Source organism: Dermacentor albipictus, chromosome 8, assembly GCF_038994185.2.
Source record: "Dermacentor albipictus isolate Rhodes 1998 colony chromosome 8, USDA_Dalb.pri_finalv2, whole genome shotgun sequence".
Taxonomy (NCBI): Eukaryota; Metazoa; Arthropoda; class Arachnida; order Ixodida; family Ixodidae; genus Dermacentor; species Dermacentor albipictus.
In genome coordinates this window covers 103,940,142-103,960,701 of record NC_091828.1, presented here as the reverse complement: position 1 = coordinate 103,960,701, position 20,560 = coordinate 103,940,142, and the positions used below count along the sequence as shown (strand labels likewise).

The window sequence follows — 20,560 nt, the reverse complement described above, 5'->3', positions numbered from 1 at the left end:
CAGGTTTCGAGCATGCAAACTCACTTGTAGAGAGAGAGAGAGGAAAAAAGATTTTTTTATATGTGTGGTTAGCCTAGCAACAAGCCCAGCATCATACTTCAGGTGAGATGGTGAAGAATGGAAGAGAAGAAATGAGATTAACACAGAATTCAAAGCACACAGGTAGACAAACAGCCATGTACAGTAACATTAAAGAACTTTCACAAAAGTTATTCACAGTGTTTCGTCAAAGCCTGTATCCCATAGGAAAGCTATATTAGTAGGGCATTGGCACGGTCCAAGAACATCCCACAGCTGAAGACTCTTGTCGTGTCATATTTTTCAAGCATCCCTCGCAACATTTCAGGTTGCAGAGCAAAATCACTTTGCCAGCACAGTGACATTGGTCTTTGTCATTCCAGATAGGAGGTGGCGACCAGCTAGGCAACATTGATTCAGGCCATGACCTTATAAGAAAAACAAGGTCGGACGTGGGCTATGGTGAGACTTCTCTCTCTCTCTCTCTCTCTCTGGCTCATTAGGTACGACAAACTTAAACCTCAGTGTGGCCTCCCAGCCCCATTATGTACCTCACTTGACTGTTGTGAACAAGCATTTCAAGTTGGTAATATTGTCAGCAGTTCCATTGTTTCTTTGTCTCGTTGAAATATTTCAGCAGTCCTCTCAACTCATCGTGAGTGATTGTCCCTTACTGGCTCATGACAACCCTTCCTTACAACATAGATGGCAGTTAGCTTTCTATCATCATCACTTTCTTTAAAATTAGGTTTCCAGTCATGCTTGCAGGCATATTTTTTTGTTCTAACCATGCTATTAGGGCATGCCAAGTTCACAATATTGACATTATCATATCATGGTTGAAGGGAATAACTAAGGATTAATAACAGTAGTAGACATCCTTTCAACCACAGGTGTCCTGCAATGTGTGAACGTAGGAGCAGGCAGCTTGCCTATAAACCTGCGTATGGTACCTCAAGGCTGTTGTTTTTAGTAACAACGGTAGCACTACTAGAGTTTATGCAGAAAAGGCCACGAATATTGTATCTAGTCGAATGTAGGCCGGTACTTTTCCTTAAAAAAAATAATGCGGGAAAGTTGGGAGTCGTCTTATATTCAAGGGTGTCGAAGTCAGCTCGACTCGAATTCCCCCTCTGTTGCTGCGGGTGGTTGACCAGAGCTGACATGCTGTACCTTCTGATAAAATAGGTACAAATGCGCTCCCGACCAGGGCCACGGCCACTAAGAAACCTCGGTGCCTGAAAAATGATCCAACTGGAGTGGCATTCCTAACCTCAATAAGAAAGTTCCCCAGACGGCACGTAGGACAATCCTTGCTACGGACATTTCTTAGAATTGTGTGGTGCCTTTTTCGTCTTAGTTCTTGTGCACCAATGACTGCAGTCTGTACGCAATGCACCCCTGAGAAGCCAGATGATCCGCCGGGGGTGCTTGCTTGTACTGCGTGTTTTATACACTACTGGTGGGTGCTTGGCAATGGGGATTGAGTAACGCCCCTCCCGCAGCCAACTCCTGCTTTATCAACTCAGCTCACATTCGAGGAAAGCTCTTTAAAATTTTTCTGACCTTCAGAGTTCTGGGAATTGACCTGGAATTGGAGGCGTGTCTAGATCCAAATAGATACAGTGAGTTTCTCCACGTCTTGCTCGACCCAGTTAACAGCGAGAAATGAGGCAATGATTGTGTGGATTGGTGACAAGATCCATGTCACCTTCAACCTCTGCGCAGATGTGGGGGGAGCCTTCCTACGGAATGTATTACATAAGGTGGTCACCTCGTGCAAGTAGTGTAGAGATGAGTCCATGTTAACAGTAGCGTTTTGTCCTGGTTTTATCGCTGGCTGTTTTGACACACTTTTTGCGCTGACAGCCACTTTAATTATTGATTTCACCTTTGCAGCTTTGAATTCTTGGATCAAAGTAAGTTTCTGCATATCATGCACAGTTTTTTTGGCGGGCTTTGTGTGATGTTTCTCTAAAAGAAGAAGCGTATAAGCTCCGGCCCAACTCCTTTGCGGCCTATTCAAATAGTGTGTGTAAAGCGCAGAAATGATTTTCTGGGATAACTCCTAGACCAATTTTAATAAATTTTATTGGATTTCAGAAAGAAAGGCAAATTCTAGTGACTGTTGGCAGCAAAATTTTTATTTAGGGCCTGAATTTTTTTTACAGTAACTGACGAAAGTTGATGAGCTCAGAAAAGAAAGACGCAAGTAGTTTACAAATCCATAACTCTGCACCAAAACCGATATCGCAGTTCTGTAAACTGAATCCGCTAGGACATCCAGTGCGGACAAATTTGATACTATGTGAATTTTTATCTTACTAAGTGAATTTGTTACAATATTTAAGACGGTTTCGCATAAGTCATACTTGCATATCAGTGGTGTATTTGATAGCCATGGGCATTACATAAGTTTTGTTCGCTTTAGATGTGCTACTAGATGTAACTAGCAGAATTGGGATATCATTTTTAATGGCTGAGTTACAAAGTTGTAAACTTGATAGTTTAGTTTCCTTCCTTGAAAGTTTGCAATGGTCAAGAATTTTTATTCAAAGATTGACTACTAAATAAAAAATCTGCTTCCTACGGTAACTAGATTTTAACTTTTTCTTTTAAATGCAGGAAACCTAATCAATTTCGGTGTAGTGGTTGCTGAGAGGGGATCCTAAACCTCATGGCCTCAAGGAACCTCTTAATATTTTTTATGCTCGTCTTTTGTTACGCATCAGGCAACACTATGAAGGCTAGAGAGACTTTTTCACTGTTCTCATCCACGACCAAAAAATAGCACATCACTTGTGAAAGAAAGATATTGAGCACAGGCCGAGTAATTCGATGAAAAATGAAGTCTCTCACTTGCGTATCGTGAAATACGACATATTCATGACATTAGAGGTGTCGAAGGTCTGAAGCTACTGACCACCAAATGAGCGGAGCGGCACATTTGTGCGACCATTGGCCACAGGGCCCCGTTTGCACCCGCAACCAGAAGCGCAGTATACTTCACAAACTGAAAGCTCAAAGGTATGCAAATAATACGTTAGACATAAATTGCTGTCCACAAGTACTAGTAGTATTTATAGGCACAGTAGTCCATTCCTCACAAAGCGTCAGCATCACACATCGCACATCAATATCAAGAGCAAGTGTGCTGTGAAACGAGTGGAGTGACATTTCCAACTGTCGCACTATGCTTGCATGGTTTCTGCAGTGTTGCCTCCTAAGTATGAAATAGAGTATTCATATCCTCCCCCACCCCTTTGCCCTGCTCCTTACTCCATTAGTGCATGCAAGGTGTAAAAGATACCTTATGCAGTGCAACTATAATATCCTCCCAGCCAAACATGCAGAGTTGGCTGTTCAGAAAAGCCAATTGGGTTCACTAGAGGCTTTGGCGAACACGATTTAGTTTTCTAAGCAGTGACCTCTTCATCATGGCCGGAAGGTGTGCGAGTTAGTATAACTGCATTTTTGTAGCGACAGCGAGTCATGAGTCGGCACATTTCCCGAGGCCTTCCTTGTCCTTGCGTGTTGTCTGTTTGCACTGTTCTTGTAAAAATGCACTGAGCTCCGATTGTGGTAGCGCAGACCTTTTATACGTGGTTTTCGTCGTCAAGTAGTCTTCCCTGCTTTTGTGAAACACATCTTGTTCTTCTCATCTCTTGTAGGCCTCTTGGTTCCACTCATAACAGCAGAGTCTGGTGATAAGTACGGAAAGTCGTCTGGCAACGCCGTATGGCTGGACCCAAGCAAGACGTCGCCATATGAGTTCTACCAGGTGCCGTGAACTGTGGTGCTAAAATATTAATTTTCGGTTCAGTTCATGTTCCTGTCTCTCACCGAAATTTTAATAAACTTGAAGCCATTTAATACAGAGATGATAAAAATATGTGTGTTATTGCACCAATGGCAAAGCATTGACAGCAATAGCATATAGACTACATAGGAAAGAAAGGCTTCTGGTTTCATGGGTAGTCTAAATTGTTGTAAATGCTCGCTTTCTTAACCAACCAGGTGTGGTTTCGCCCAACCAATGCCTTTACGCCCTTTTTCTGATGTTCAATCGAATTAGTGAACCCAGCCAGCATCTGAAACCAGGTGGTTTCTTGGAAGACATTTCTGAATCGCACATCTGGACTTTCTTGGTAATAAACAGTATGCTCAACTTGTCTCCTAACCCATTGTGCATCCCTCATCTATGTCATCCTCATTGCACCTTTGTGTCCCCGTTCCCCCTCCCCCTTCTATGCAAAGTAGCAGGCCAAAGTGCGCCATCTCAGGTCGACTTCTCTGCCTTCTTTCAAATAAGTTCTCTCTCTCTCTTGTAAGCTAATGTTTACTGTAATTCGTACTGCCCATAAAACTGTAATTGTTACTTCTTACAATAGTCTCATAATTTGCTGTTGCTGGCACTGCTTCACAAAACTGCTGGCTTTTTTTTTTACTCTCTTCTCTTTGGAATTATTTGATCCCCTTCCCTCTCCCTATGAAGAGTAGCATGGCATTGGTCACTGAACAGTTACAAAAATATATCTCCCTGTAATAAAGAGATTCTCTCTTGTACCGGTATACTCGGTTCACTGTGCGCCTGGCAGAGCCAGTAATGGCATCATTACTGCAGGAGTGGGACCATAGCGGTGCGCTAAAGCATTCTGATTACTACTGCAATTGTTTCCAAGCTCACAGCACGGGACTACAATGGGTCAGGTGGTAACTGTGCTTTCTCATTTTTCTTCTTTCCTTCGCCAGTTCTTCATGCGCTTGACAGATGCCGAGGCAGTGCAACTCCTGAAGTTATTCATCTTTGCCGATCTGCATGAGCTGGACGCCCTCATCGAAGTGCAAATGGTGAGCATTAAACAGTGTCTCATGAAACAAGTTCACTTCTAATACCTCAGCAGTATAATGAGAGACATTTCCCAAAACTGACGCTTGGCGCAATGTTTCTAGCAAATGCTTAAGCTTTAAGTATACTGGCTTACTTCAGTTCTGCCTTTATACAACGTGACCCCTTAATTTCAACAATGAAGAAGTCAGCTAGTGAAAACAACCCAATAACTGCATTAGCAATTATCGCACATTCTCACGGCCACCACTGCTGTGGAGCTTGACGGGTAGAAATGATCACTTAGTCTTGAATAAATTACATTTTTAAAGGCCAACTGCAATGAAATTTTGGCACACATGTTGACAGCTTACTTAAATGTGCAGGTTTAAAGTGGCCTCTGCATGAAGCTTTGCCTTTGAAATATGAGTGGATGCACCATGAAAAGCTCACAGTAATAGATGTTTTTGATACCAAAACTAAACAAACAAACAGATATGCTGCCATTACCACTTCCAGGAAATAACACAGAAGATAACCCGGAATATTGAGATTGAGAAACAGCTTGGCGCTTGAGCATGACCTCCGACACTGGAAACCGCTTGTGGCACGCAGAAAATTTTGGAAGGCTCTGTTTTGAATTTTGCATCATACCTGTTAACCATTAAGTGCTTGCATCATCACCTAAAGGTGCTGTTTAAAGTCTGTTGATAAAAAAATTACGCAGCTAACTACCCCTGCAGCTTTTCAAGGATTGCTCGATAGCCAAGGGGAAATTTTTTTGCTGTTGGCATTCAGTAATCTGAGGTGGTTGTCTAAGAAGTGCTCAGTATATTTATTAGCAGGGGGCCGAATTTTGCGATCAAGGCTTGACCTCCTCAGGAAGGTCTACCGAGGCTTAGGTTCGGTAATCATTAAAGCAAATAGGAATACTATTTTCATATTCATTCTCAAGCAGTGAAGAAGAAACTAGGAATTGGCAAGAATCAGATGTATGCGTTAAGAGACAAATCCGGCAATATCATTACTAATATGGATGAGATAGTTCAAGTGGCTGTGGAGTTCAATAGAAATATATACAGTACCAGTGGCACCCACGACTATAATGTAAGAGAGAATAGTCTAGAGGAACTTGAAATCCCACAAGTAACGCCGGAAGAAGTAAAGAAAGCCTTGGGAGGTATGCAAAGGGGTAAGGCAGCTGCGGAGGATCAGGTAACGGCAGATTTGTTGAAGGATGGTGGGCACGTTGTTTTAGAAAAACTGGCCACCCTGTAGACTCAATGCCTCATGACCTCGAGCGTACGGGAACCTTGGAAGAATGCCAACATAATCCTAATCCATAAGAAAAGGGACGCCAAAGATTTGAAAAATTATAGACTGATCAGCTTACTGTCCGTCGCCTACAAAATATTTACTAAGGTAATCGCAAATAGAATCAGGAACACCTTAGACTTCTGCCAAGCAAAGGACCAGGCAGGATTCCGTAAAGGCTACTCAACAATAGACCATATCCGCACTATCAATCAGATGATAGAGAAATGTGCGGAATATAAAGAACCCTTATATATAGCTTTCATTGATTACGAGAAAATGTTTGATTCTGTCGAAACCTCAGCAGTCATGGAGGCATTACGGAATCGGGGTGTAGATGAGCTGTATGTAAAGATACTGAAAGATTTCTATAGCAGCTCCACAGCCGCCGTAGTCCTCCATAAAGAAAGCAACAAAATCCCAATAAAGAAAGGCATCAGGCAGGGAGATACGATCTCTCCAATGCTATTCACAGCCTGTTTACAGGAGGTATTCAGAGACCTGGATTGGGAAGAATTGGGGATAAGAGATAATGGAGAATACCTTAGTAACTTGCGATTCACTAATGATATTGCCTTGCTTAGTAACTCGGGGGACCAATTGCAATGCATGCTCACTGATCTGGAGAGGCAAAGCAGAAGGGTGAGTCTAAAAATTAATCTGCAGAAAACTAAATTAATGTTTAACAGTCTCGGAAGAGAACAGCAATTTACAATAGGCAGCAAGGCACTGAAAGTGGTAAAGGAATACATCTACTTAGGGCAGGTAGTGACCGCGGATCCGGATCATGAGACTGAAATAATCAGAAGAAAAAGAATGGGCTGGGGTGCGTTTGGCAGGCATTCTCAGATCATGAACAGCAGGTTGCCATTATCCCTCAAGAGAAAAGTATATAATAGCTGTGTCTTACCAGTACTCACGTACGTGGCAGAAGCCTGGAGGCTTACGAAAAGGGTTCTACTCAAATTGAGGACGACGCAACGAGCTATGGAAAGAAGAATGATAGGTGTAACGTTAAGGGATAAGAAAAGAGCAGATTGGGTCAGGGAACAAACGCGAGTTAATGACATCTTAGTTGAAATCAAGAAAAAGAAATGGGCATGGGCAGGACATGTAATGAGGAGGGAAGATAACCGATGGTCATTAAGGGTTACGGACTGGATTCCAAGGGACAAGAAGCATAGCAGGGGGAGGCAGAAGGTTAAATGGGCGGATGAGATTAAGAAGTTTGCAGGGTTGACATGGCCACAATTAGTACATGACCAAGGTAGTTGGAGAAGTATGGGAGAGGCCTTTGCCCTGAAGTGGGCGTAACCAGGTTGATTATGATGATGATTCTCATATTGTTTTAAGTCGTGTCATAAGAAAGATGCTAAGGCCAGATTCTAAATACTAGCTCGTAAGGCATCTTGACGCACGATAACTACTGTTGCTACGCGCTGCAAACACTATGGGGTCATTCCGTGCCAACTGATCCAGACTTGGCGCTCGACCAACTTCGATTTATCTTTAAAAAATCATGGCTTATTGCATTACAATGACAAACATTATCCAAGCTTGTTTTTGGTGAGAAAAAAATTTCTCGCCCAGTGGCCGCCATCTTATGTGTGCAAGCGGTAGCAAAACGTAGTCTAACCAAAAAATTTGCACAAAATAAACATTTTTACCAATGACTATAACACTTTTTTCATACATATGAAAGAGATAGTGTTTTTATATATATGAACTTGAACTGATCTGGTTTTACTTTTGTTTGAATATAAAACATGGACGAAGGCACAAAAAGGTGGAGGAGGAGGAAATAACTTTATTGTGTATCCTGTGAGTTGGTGGGGAGGGCCAAAGGCCCTCACCTAACTGACGGCCAGGAGTTTGTGGGTCCTGGCGGCATCCTCGGCCCGCTGAACTGGTCAAAACTTTTAAATGAAATTTTATGTTCTGCCAGTAGTCATTCCAGTTATTTCTCTCAATTGTCCAGGAACCGATGAAGATGATAAAAATGTTTCGGAGATCAAGAAACATAACTTGAGAAAATTTGCTTTTTTAGGCATATTCAGCCGTCAATTGCATAGTGATGCAGTCGTAGTAAAAATACGAAAAATAGTAAGTTGCACAGTACAATTGACATTATTTCTCAAAGTTTAATCTCAACAATTTTTGTTTTAAGTGAGAAAATAATTGTGGAAGTTGAGTCCTGACGCTTGACTGGCATGAAGCTGAACAAAGAGGAGGTAAAGCATGCCTGCAGCCATTTCAGGTCTAGGCTTGAAAAGGCCTTGGCAGATTGTGAAGATTGCATTGAATAGTTTCTTTTGAGGAAGCTTCTTTTTCTAACTCTGTCGAAGGTTTTATACGAATAAATTGATTTTCTCCTTGTTTTGAATGTTCTTTTTCGTATAGCAAATTTCCCTGATTTACTTCAATGAACCAAATAGTAACAATAGTAGCAAGGAAAAATTAATTTAATGCTGGAGTCTAGAAAGGGATAAAACAGATTAAACTTCGAGGAGGGTGCATCTGCGCTGTGTCAGTCTCTCCTGCTAAAAGAAAAACATTTTCATATAGCATTAATGGTGCACATTTAGGTAAAGGATGGTAACTCTGATCGTTCCTCTGTCGATTCTGCGGAATACCATTTGTTAAAGTGAGCACCCAAGTTTGTCCCACTCTTCCATTTGTCCCACTCCTTCTCTGTTTGTCTTCATTTGCGACAGGTAGGCAGACGCTATGCTAGGGTCATGGCTTAAGCAGCAAACATGTTTTTTCCCCAACTACAGACTTGTGAAAGCATAAAAGACCAGTACATGTTAAATTACATGCCAGCATTGGTGTTTCAATTCAAAGGGCACCTGAATTTATGATGCATCCAATTTTATAAAATTCTGTTTTTAAATCATTGGGATACTTTTGTGTTCAATGATGCAGAGAGCTCCCGAGAAGCGAGCGGCTCAGAAACGGCTTGCTGAAGATCTCACACTCCTTGTTCACGGGGGTGAGTGCATGTCATTTTTATACTGAGCCGTATCATAAGTTGGGAGAGAGTTGTTGAATGTCACTATAACAAAGTTGTAGCCAATGCAAAAATAGCTTTGTTATATCCAATATTTGTTATAAGCATATGTTTCTTGTTTGCTCATGCCAGTGAGACATGTTTTGCATTTACTTCGTCGTACAGTCGACTTGTGTTACTTCGACCCTGATGGGGCCGAAGAACTCGATCAGATCATCCCGCTGGTCAAATTAAAGTGCAGAAAAAAAACCTCCTAGGCAGAGGAAGCAGCCATAGTACTGGCCCTCACACAAACCAAAGCGACATACGTGATCTATGATTCGCAAACGGCAATTCGAAATTTTGCAAATGGCAGCATCTCGCAAGAGGCGTATCACATACTCCAGCGACATCCCATACACCAGGGAGAGGCCGACTTTGATAACCGAAGGCATTTGCTGTGGATCCCGGCACACACTGGATTGAGAACCCCCAACGATGCGGCTCACCGTGGGGTACTGTACCCCGCAGGGTACTGCAAACATCTGGGCGTGGAAGGATCATATGACCAGGTTCTACGACATCACGACACACTGCCAGTTACAAAGACGCATATACCCAGTCCCTCACGCTAGGTTAGACAGGATGCAAGCAGTACACATCAGAAAATTACAAACAGATTCTTACAGAAACCCCAAACTCATGCACACCATGTATCCAGACATGTACACTACAAACAGATGCATATCGTGTGGCAAGGTTGCCACACTAAATCACGTTATGGGAGTGCCAGGACTTAACAAACAAGTCGGGCATTGCCGACCCCTCTGTCTCTTCCACCGCCAGCCCCTGCTCACGCTGCAAGACCGCACTGCTCAGCTCGAATCTGACAGCACAACTCTGGGCAGTCCAGTGAGCCGAGGAAGCCGCTTCGAGACAAGGTCTCGGAACTGCGTCCGCGGCGGGTGCCCAGACCCACTAAAAAGACGCCGGACTCAAACCTTATTGATTCGAAAATAAAGTTTATGCTCTCTCTCCTAGGCACACCACTAATTCCTTCGCCAGTATTTGCACGATTTTAACATGCCCCCCCGAATCAAATGCGCGCCGCCAACTTTCTGTGTCCGAAATAGAAAAGCGCATCAAAATGACATTAAAGCTTCTAATGAAAGAAATGTAACGGACGCCGGATTTTTTTTTTAACAGGAGTTATGAGCAACGGTTATTGCTTGAAAATCTTCGTAGGGCAGGCCAAGAAAGTAGGCATTTTCAACGAGAGCGTTTTGAGTGTTTGTTCAACGTATCCACTGTACCCCCCAAGCTCCGTCGAGACAGACGCTGTCACTGAAGGGGTCTCTACTGGGGTCACCATAGGGGTCAGGCACGTGCATGTTGACTGGTCAAGCTTGAATTATCTGGCAAAGGCCAATTTTAAGATCGAAATAATAAAAGCATGGGTGCCAGTCGGGACCTTCAGTAGAGATTGAATTAACAGGAGTCTACTCTACTTGATGTTTTGTTGTATGTGCAAACATTGTATAAAGGTTCAACTGTATTAGGAGTCTACTCTACTTGATATTTTGTTGTATATGCGAACATTGTATTAAGGTTCAACTGTATTAGAGCATGCTGCATTCTCATGGGGCTACAATGCAAAATTCTTGTGTACCATGCATTGGGTGTGCATTAAAGAACACCAGGTGGATGAAACTAATTTGGAGCCCCTCCCTCCACCCCCCCCACCCCACGCACACTATGGCATGCCTCATAATCAGATCGCAGTTTTGACATGTCAAATCTCAGAACTCAAGTTTCTCTTTTAGTTATTCTAGATTGTATTTGCTGATAGGCATTCAATTGCGTGCAATACTAGTAAGGTGCAGGTAGTATTGAGTTCCTTTCTCTTTTTCTATCTCTCTCTCTTTAATTTGATAAAGAGAGAGCTTTACAACTCCGCAACAAAAAAAAAAAAGCCGTCATTGGAGTAACACAAATTTAGGTTGTCTGGAGAAGCAGACAGAAACGACACATTTTGCTTAGCAGCTTAAACGAAAGTTAAATTGTTACATTTCTTTATTTTAAACTTAAATCTTGATCTTCAAATTAAGAGCTAGGTATATTTCAGTAGCTCCTATTGAAATGCACTTCAACACTGCTACAATGAATGCTGCATCAGCAAAATTATTGTCTCGGTTAATTTTTTTTTGTCAATTTCCCAGAGTTTAAAAGAATCTAACCCATGAAAACTTTCATGTGTGCTACAAGTGCACAAAAAAATTACATTTGATTGTTTGTGCTTAGAGTTCTCTAATGACAGCCTCTTTTTTTTGGGGGGGGGGGGAGTCACTACCACACGTACAAATTTAGTGATATTTGACATGATGGTGTCTATGACAGTGTCTTCTGAAGTGAGTAATTTTGGGGCTATAATTTATAAATAGACATGCATTTACAAATGCCTTTGTAAATAGTGGAATGAAAAGGTAAGCACACTATCATGCCATTTGCTTGAGTTTGTTGCTCACTTTTACAACTTTGCAAACAACCATAGTAAGTCCCTGAAGTAAAATGGCACCCGTTACATTGAAGCCATTGTAACGTTGACCTGGGTAAGTTTGCCAGGTACAACTTAAGAGTTATGTATAAATTATTTTTTACATGATAGCCACTGTTTCAAACGCACTTCGTTATACTGCTCTGTTCAAGCTATAGCGTCGAGCGTATGCACTTTTCAGACGACTGAGCTCTTTCGAACGCGTTAAATAATGAATGGCATTTACTGAAATTACATTAGGTATGTCAATGCTTCATTGCGCAAATGGCATTAAAATTAGGGCAAGTTAATGTCACTTTCTCTGCTCGTGTGGCTCGGATACTAGTATAGCTTAGCACCAAGTAAATGCCAGTCGTAGTCCAGTGTCCGCGTTGTCCGTGTACGCCTGTTGTGATTTTGCGCTGTGGCATGTCTCGCACGTCGCTGCGGTGAGCTCGCTCACATTTGCAAACTGTCGCGGTTGTTGAGACAGTTACCCCATTGAAATGGGCCCGAGAAAGCGTCGACAATCCGTGAGTACCTCGTTTCCCTGCGCAGAGAAAGGGCTGGAGCTGGCGAAACGTGCCAGTGCGGTGCTCTTTGGCGGAGCAGCTGCGACTGAGGCGCTGCAGCATCTCAAGGAGGAGGAGCTTCACCTGATTTTCGGCGACGCTGCTTTCGCGACGCTCGCGTCGGAGGCGGGGACGACCATACTGGACATGGCTATGAAGGCTCGCCTCTTCCCAACCATGAGTGAGTGCTGCAGTGGCTGTTTCCTTCTGTACTGTGAAAGCAGATAATTTAGGGATGTAGTACCAAGCTACCAGAGGTATGGCCATCTCCTCTACTTCGGGTTAATCTTTCGCTAGCATTATTGCAGATACCAACTTCGGTATGTGACGTGCTCGTAATACATCACTCTAAGGCCCTTAATTCATATTCACATTATGTAATTAATGAAAACAATTTTTTTTTCATATTGGTATCTTATGTTATCTTATTATGTTTCATTGTATTGTATGTTTATTTATTCGTCACTCCTGCTTGGGTCCGACCACGGCCTGCAGTGTGCATAAATATAAAGAAAAGAAGAATACCTAAATTGAGTGCTTATTTTTTCTTAAAATGTGCGAAATAAACCGAGAATAAAGATACTATCCAAGGAGAACAAACATATATTTTGTAGAAACTTTTTCAGTGATGGGTTTGTTCACTTGCAGTACTGAAACACTCACGCTGCACACTGAAACGTACTGAAACGCTCACTTGCAGCACACTGAAAGTGAGCTTCACCCCAAGCCACCTGTAGTTTCACGTAGAACAGTTTCATGTGCAGGTCTCGCCAAATGGTAAACAGAGGTGTGCGTTGCATTCTCTTTGCATTGCCTTGTGATATCACTGCAGCTGGAGATTTTTACCAGTCCTTTTCCTCTGACCGTGCTTTCACAAGAAAGCGAGTCGCGTGTCAACTTCTGCATTGCCCTCCACTACTCCTGCTGCAGTCGAACGGATGATGCTTGCGGCCCGTCCAGTGTTCGCCGAAAACGTTTAGCCGAAAACTCTGTACTCAAAAGTGAAACTAAGCAAGAAAAACAGTTCAAAGCAGAAAACTAATTTATAAAATCTTGTTTGAGCTCCCAAACAAGGTAGAAATCAAACACACCCAATTTTTTTGGAAGAAAAATGTAGCGTGCCTCTAGTTCTCCCAATCAGAGAAATCTGAATCCAGTGAACCAATTACAGAATGAAAATTTGCCTATATGAGCATCATCATCACTCCCAGACATCACTTCATCACTATCTGTGGACCGTAGGATGACCTCCACGTGATTCATTGCACATTTGATGTTTTGCGCTTGTCAAATTTCTCTGGCAACAATTGGGCAAGAGGGTTGGTGGCTCATGCCTGGAGTAACCGCTTCACTAGTTTGTCTTGCTACACACACAATTCTCCGGAATGCCAAAAACATGTGACGTGACTTTTCGCTGCTAAATTATAGTAGCGTGTAAAATAACCTGCCCTTTAAATGATCTTTTGTAATAAAAGACAATGTATGGCACTGCAATTGGCATGCTACGCAAAAACTTGTTCTGTCGCCATCTTGTGATGGCAGTCTCGGCGATGCTGGCTGGACTGGCTCTGACAGCAGGCTTGTGAGTGCCTCAAACGAGGTTGTGGTATTGTATGCAGTTGTGTTGCCAAGCAGTTTTCTGACTTTCTGGAAAGAAAGGCAAATGATATAATTGAGTGAATACTGTAATCATTCAATGTGGGCATTCAAGCATTTTCACTTGACAATCTTCCTAGGACAGGCAGAATATAGACATTTTCAGCGGGACAGATGCTGCTGCTATTGGGACCACCCTTGAGGTCAGGCACATCTGTGCTGACCAGTCATGTTCGAATTATTTGACAGAGGCAAACTTCAGTAGCAAAATTGACAGTTGGACATGCTGGTTAACATCCATTTTCGTAGCATTTCCAAAGGGACGAAAGACACAGGGAGAGGCCCACTGGACAGGCAGCAGTTTCAGAATCAACATAACGAAACTTTGTGGGCTGCAAGAGATAGGTGGGCACTGGCCAGGACTTTCAGTTTTCATTAACTAGAGTCAAATTAACAGAACTCTACTGCATTTTACTTTTGTGTCTTTTCGAGTTGCTTGCACACGCTAAAAGTAATAGCAGCTACTATACTGGGGTAGCGACAGAATAGGCAGGAAGGTTCATCACTTGAGGTCTCTTCACAAATATCACCACTGTTGAGAGCCAGGCTGTCATCAGCACATTCACGCGTCGGCTTGCTTGTCGGGCTCAGTCAGTGATTGGGCTGTAATTTGCAGCCTTGTAATGTTTTACTTGAAACTGCAACGAGCAGCTGGTAGGCAATATGGAAGATACAACAGATTCTGCCAAGGTGTGCATTAAACCCGATGAAGAAAAGCCTTTATAGGTTGCAAAAAAGTATGTATGCACAATGAGTGGATGTCACTCTTTTGATTACCACTCCAAGCTCTGTTATTATGCTGTGAGGCATTCTGTTGTAGTAAACCGGTTGGTGACCGTTGCCTGTCCTGTATGTTTTGTGCAGTGTTCTGTCTTAAGCACTGCAAAGAATTGCTGCAGAACCCATCTCATGATGAATGTCGACGTTAATCCGATTAGCATTGAAGACATGCGGCACAGGGCCGCCAAAGTCGGAATTTCCCTATCAAACACGCACAATTTCCCTATTTCTGCTAAAATTTCCCTTGCTTGCCCAAATAATTATATAATCCTAAGTAGTCATTGTTTTCTTAATCACTTCCATTTTTACATTGAGAAATAACCTTATATAGCCTCAATGCCTCTCGTAAACTTCTGAAAAATTAGTATTGGGGGCTAAAACACTAGCCAAAGCACATCTGGTGAGGTGAAGCATTACCAAAAGATCCAAACTGACAAAGGAAACCCCATCTTTAGCTTAGATGTAATGCACCTCATCAGGATGTGGTACTTCTTTAATAATTTTATTAGTGTCACGCTAGCAGACAGTCAAGCGTTCCTTTATGCCGCTTACCGAGCTGTCGGCGTGGTAAGTGGTAGCAGTGACGGGAGGTGCGCTTCTAGACTGATTTTGCCATTTTTGCTGAAAGAGGTTGTTCGAGTGCTTTAGTGTTGCCAGATAATCGCACAGCAAACTGTCGCACTGCTGGAAGCAGCAACCTCAAATGCAGCCAAAGCTGCTGATATTGGATGTTATCTCTGAAAAAAAATGCAAATGACCTTTAAAACTCCAGCTATATATGGAACCCAAGATTTCCCTCAAACTTGCAACATTTCCCCAAGATTCCCTCGTAGACCCAAAAATTACCTTTATATGGGAAATGTCCCTCGAGTTGACAGCTCTGACATAGCGACACACTGTGTGTTGCCGAATCCTTTGCTTTCATCTGTAGCCGAGTTCATCCATGTTTCGTTACCAACTCCTTATTCACTTTTCCGTAGCTCAGCGCTCCTCACTGAATGCACGCTGCAGTCCCATTCCGTTCGCTTCACCTCTTTCTCCACACTCGGCCACTTTTGATGCCCACTCATTGACCTCTCTTCTCTGAAGCTGTCTTCTTAGTTGCCAGCTTCATTGCCTCCTTCCTCTTGTTGTGCTTACCTACCCGGAGCCCTACCCACTGGCACATACCCGTTCCAGAGGATCGGCCAAGGATGTTTGCACGCCTAGTGTCACCTACCCAGTTGCACGTAACCTTGTGACCCACTTTTATCTATTCGGGCACACAGCCAGTGTCACATGCACAGTTGTACATATCCAGTGGCCCACGTTGTTTGTTCTTGTGCATTCCTTATGGCCCAGGTTGTCTGTTCGGACATATGCCCAGCGACCCAGGTTGGCATGAAAGAGGTTGGAAACGTGCATCACACAGAAAAGTGTGTGAAGCACTCAAAAAGGGGCAAATTGCATTAGTATGTCGCGCAGCCTAAGGAAGAGCAGTCACCACTTTCGTCACAAGTCGTGCCGCATACTAAATGTCTCTGATTCCCTCCGGTGTAAGCAAGCCCTGGATGTTTTAAGAAAAAAAAGAATGCTTCCTTTTGCTTCATGCAGACGATGCTCTCCGCATCATCACAGCCGGTGGGCTGTACATCAACCAGTGTCGTGTAAGCACACCTAGTCATGTGATCGTTCCCGGTGTCCACGTTCTTCCCAGCAACTACACGCTAGCAAGAGTTGGTGAGTGCGCAGTTTCTGGTATTTGTGTGACCGCAGCCTTCCGTGTGATGTTTTGCTGACCCTGTTGTTGTTTAATTAAACTGATCACAAAGTTAGTTTTCTAGTGAGAATGAGCCTATTTCACCAAAACGGTTGTATGTATTTAGCAGTTACAAGGTAAAGGGGAATGCTGGGAGGAGAGCATGTGGGATTCTAGTGGTGCATAATTGCAGTTTTCGTGCATTTACTTTCGCACTGTGTCAACCTGCAGCTTTTCCTGTCAGTCTCTTAGAGTCTTGACGGCACAATGTAGTCAGGACGTGAACGGTGTAGTTGTTGGCGGTGGCTTCATGTTAACAAAACAGTGCAAGAAACACTATCCTGCCGTCTTTTTGCATCCTGTTTCTTGCAGTTTTTGCAAACTGGCTTCTCACCATGCCCCATTCCGGAAGATAGCACTCTCGTGTTTTTTCGCATCAGACTGCGAAAGTGAAGTATTGAGGAACCACTTATGGGCGCCCCCGTATGATATTTGCCATTCAACTGCTGCTAAAGAGACTGCTGTCACTACGAGTAATTATGATGGCATAGTTAACAATTGTTGTAAAAGTGTGGTTTTCAGTGTGTGGCCCTCATTTCTAGTAACCATTGTAGTCAAATAGGCTGACACCAGATTTGAAGTCAGGGCAAGTTATTGTTCTGCTTAAATTAGAAAGATCATGTTACTTTCTCAAGAGTTAGCAAAGCAAGCATGTGATTTGCATACGTGTGTGGGTAATGCTGCACTCATATGTCTTTTGGAATTGCCAGGTTGTCTGCCTTCAGGGAAAACCTGACAAACATGAAATTCGGGATGAATTTATCTGTTCTTGAATATTTAGGGGAAACGGGAGCATTTCATCCCAATTTCTTTGAATCAGGGAAATTGGTACCTACAGTAGTTATGTCGGAGCTGGTGGTGTGCCAGTAGAAAGTGAAGTTTTTAACTGAGCCTATGCACTTCACAAATAATGGTGTGTTTGACTGGTTTGGTCAGTGTGAGCCAGGCCAGGTGGTTTGAATATCATGGAATGCATGATTCAGTCAAATAGGATAGTGCATCCCGCCTGATGTACAGCTTACTTGTCGAAAGTACTTGTTGAGTGGATGTAGTACTTGTTGAAAGTTATGAGCTGGCATAGTGACTTGGCATGCTGGAAACCATCCTTCCTTTAATTGCTTAAACCTCCAGTGACCATAGACTGCCGGCGAATTTTTATAAAGCTAACCAGGGAAAACATCAGGAAAGATCAGAAAACTTGAAATGGCAACTGCTGCAGACACCCTTGTTAGTATGTGTTATGCGCCATTAAGTTTGTATTAGTTATAGCGAGTTGCTGTCCCATGCAAACTGCAAACAGGAGGCACAATGCTTCCTTTTTTGTCCACCTCTATCCATCCACTATAAACACCCTAAGTTTTTTTTTTCCAAAGTGTTTCAGAAAATGCCATGTTCTACAACCTGCCTTGTAGATGCTTATTTTGGGCTTGATTGTACCAGGCACTCATCAACTCAGGCGTCTGTAATTTGTAGACAGATGTTTGACATGGTGCTCTTCTCTTTGCTGGTTTATTTGTTCCAGGCAAGAAAAACTACTACCTCATCAAATGGCTCGTTTGACAAAAGAAGCAGCCATTGCGAGCGACCTGAAATGGGACTATGCTTCCAACCACCGCCCATAGACTGCATGACAAGTAGCGAGGCTCAAGTGACATCAAGATGCTCAGTTTCGTTGGTACCTTTGGAAGGAAAGGAGTGGGCAGGCCCGGAATAGTGTTTCCTCTCTGTGTCAAACACAAACTTTGCACAAATGAGCTGGACAGTCACGATGCCCTCTTTTCTGCTTTAAAGAAGTAAGGGTCACGAAAAAAAAAAACACGGAAAGATTGTGGGAAAAAAACTCCCTTTTTTTTTGCAAGACGGAGAAAGTGGGAAAACAAAAACATTAAAGGGACACTAAAGGTTACCAGAAACTCAAGTTAAAGTGGTAGAGCAATGTTCTAGAACGTCTAAGGCGTCAATTTAATCGCGAACAGAGCTTTAGTAACCAAGAAATTGAGGTAAATGCATGACACGATTTGAGACCCCCCAGCGACATTCCGGTACTAGCCCGATGATGAAAGGACTCCTCATAATTTGTGTTACTAATACTCAACTACTTGTATTGAAAATATCATTTCATTCGATTACAATACGGAAAAAAATGCTGCTTGTCTACGTCTATTCGATTCTAAGAAAAAATAACATTTTGACGTTGCCCTTCAGTAATATGGGTGTTCGAAAGGTTTCGTTTTCGCTCGACTCTGCGCGCTCGACTCTGCGCCGCGCACGCTTTGGAGTTTCAGTACTTTCGTTATCGCGTCGTGCTGTGAGGGTTCTGCTGGCTCGCGAAACTTTCATTTGGAACAAGCAGCGAGAATACCACGTCCATGTGATGTCGTGGGAAGCCCTCGTTGCTTTCCCGCTCCGGAGAGCCGGTGTCGAGGCCGCCGTCGTAGTACTCAACGACGCCGGCAGTGTGAGCCCTCAGCAGCAGGTCGCGCTCGTTGGTGTTTAAATCGCTGAAGTTGAGCCCACCATCGCGAGCCAATCTGTCGGTGTCAGGGTCCATTGCGATGAGCGTCGAAGTTTGCGTCATAGAATGAAGTACCAGCTTATGGGCGTATTGCGCTGGAGTTTGAGGTATAGTAGCGGCGCCTGGTGGCGATGCGGGAAACGACATCTGGGTCATGCCAGCTTGGCTGTGGCGAAGCACGTTTCTAGGCCGAGTTTTGCGTCGATTTGCACTTTTTTATGCCCTGTTGCGAGTGCGAAAAGCTCACAGACCACGCCGACCATGCTGCGAGCTCGCCGCAGCCTATAGTTTAACGAAAACGGACTCTCCGTGTGCCGTGAGACGTAATTCGTTTCTCCTTCCGCTAGCCACCATACTCCCGCTTTCGCTCTGCTGTCGGCTCTGTCTTGGCTCTGTTTCTGGCCGCGCGTTTGCGTTTTGCGCAGAAAAGCCGTAGCGCCGTTTGCGGACGCCATTCTACTCGCCGATGGCGCGACGTCACTATGAGACCATGATGTCAGTACTCCTCGATCGGAGGGCGGGCGATCTGAACTGCGCTAGAGGTATGCGGACGCTTCAGAACGCATTTTCTCTTAAAATAAGTCTCTCCTTGGCACGAAACAAGCGTTTCAAGGTTTCTGTGATGGTATTTCAACAGTCCACGTTGACTTAATAGTAACCTTTAGTGTCCCTTTAAATTTGCCCTTACACTTACACTTGCGATCCTCCACTGTGTAGCATACAATTCTAGAAGTGACGGCAAGAATAAAGCAGCAGCACAGTTTTGAAGTTTCTTTGTTATATGACTTCAGTTTCACTTCGAAAACACAGCGCGGCTTTCAAACGTAACCGAATACAGGATTCCTTCTGGGTTTTGGCCCAGGACTGGTGCCTGGGACTCCACGAAGCACTTGGAACCGTGCTATTTGCCGCTGGCACGTATAGCTTCCCTATAGCTTCTCGGCTGCTACAAGTACCATCGTCTACCAGTTGTGATAAAGCTGCTGTTCCTTTGGAAATGTTCATAGCAAGCTTTGCAATAGGCTCACAAGTAAACATATTGAAAAACTCCGTCTGCTTACTATCAAATTTATGAAAACAGCCACGAGCGATTCTAATGCGTGTTTGGCGGTAGTGACTTAGACACTGAGTGAACTTTTTCTTGGTTATCAGATTAGCAATCTTTCGTATAAAAGAACAAAGAGTAAATTTCATTGTCTTTGTGTTCACTGCCTAATTATCGCATGTATATTTAAGAGAGAGCTTTAGCTTGGGCCCAACTCTGGCGCCGCCTATTGAAATACAGGTAAAACGCAGAAACGCTTTTCTGACATAATTGCTGGGCCAATTTTAATGAAAGTTGTTGCATTTAAAAGTGAAAGTTACATTCTAGTGGCTGTTAGAACCGGAATATTGATGTAGGGACTGAATGTTTCCAAAGGAATTTTTAAAAATTGCTTAGTTAAAAAGATACAAGCACGAAATTTACAAGTTTGTAGCTCTGCACTAAGAACAGATATCACAGTTCTGTAAACTGAAGCTGTTAGGGTGTCTAAACCACACAAATTTGATAAATAA

At 43.3% G+C, this 20,560-nt stretch overlaps 1 protein-coding gene across 2 annotated transcripts in view; it reads left to right on the top strand.

Moving 5' to 3' along the window:
- The window catches only part of TyrRS-m (Tyrosine--tRNA ligase, mitochondrial), an 80,857-nt gene extending 61,086 nt beyond the window's left edge, over nt 1-19,771 (top strand). For both annotated transcript variants that reach the window (XM_070523927.1, XM_070523928.1), the window contains exons 7-13: nt 402-480; nt 3,690-3,799; nt 4,771-4,869; nt 9,086-9,152; nt 12,241-12,435; nt 16,284-16,409; nt 18,011-19,771. In XM_070523927.1, the coding sequence (XP_070380028.1) occupies nt 402-480; nt 3,690-3,799; nt 4,771-4,869; nt 9,086-9,152; nt 12,241-12,435; nt 16,284-16,409; nt 18,011-18,048 (714 nt within the window). In that variant the 3' untranslated portion in view covers nt 18,049-19,771. The remainder of the gene's footprint in view (nt 1-401; nt 481-3,689; nt 3,800-4,770; nt 4,870-9,085; nt 9,153-12,240; nt 12,436-16,283; nt 16,410-18,010) is intronic.
- The last annotated feature ends 789 nt before the right edge of the window (nt 19,772-20,560 follow it).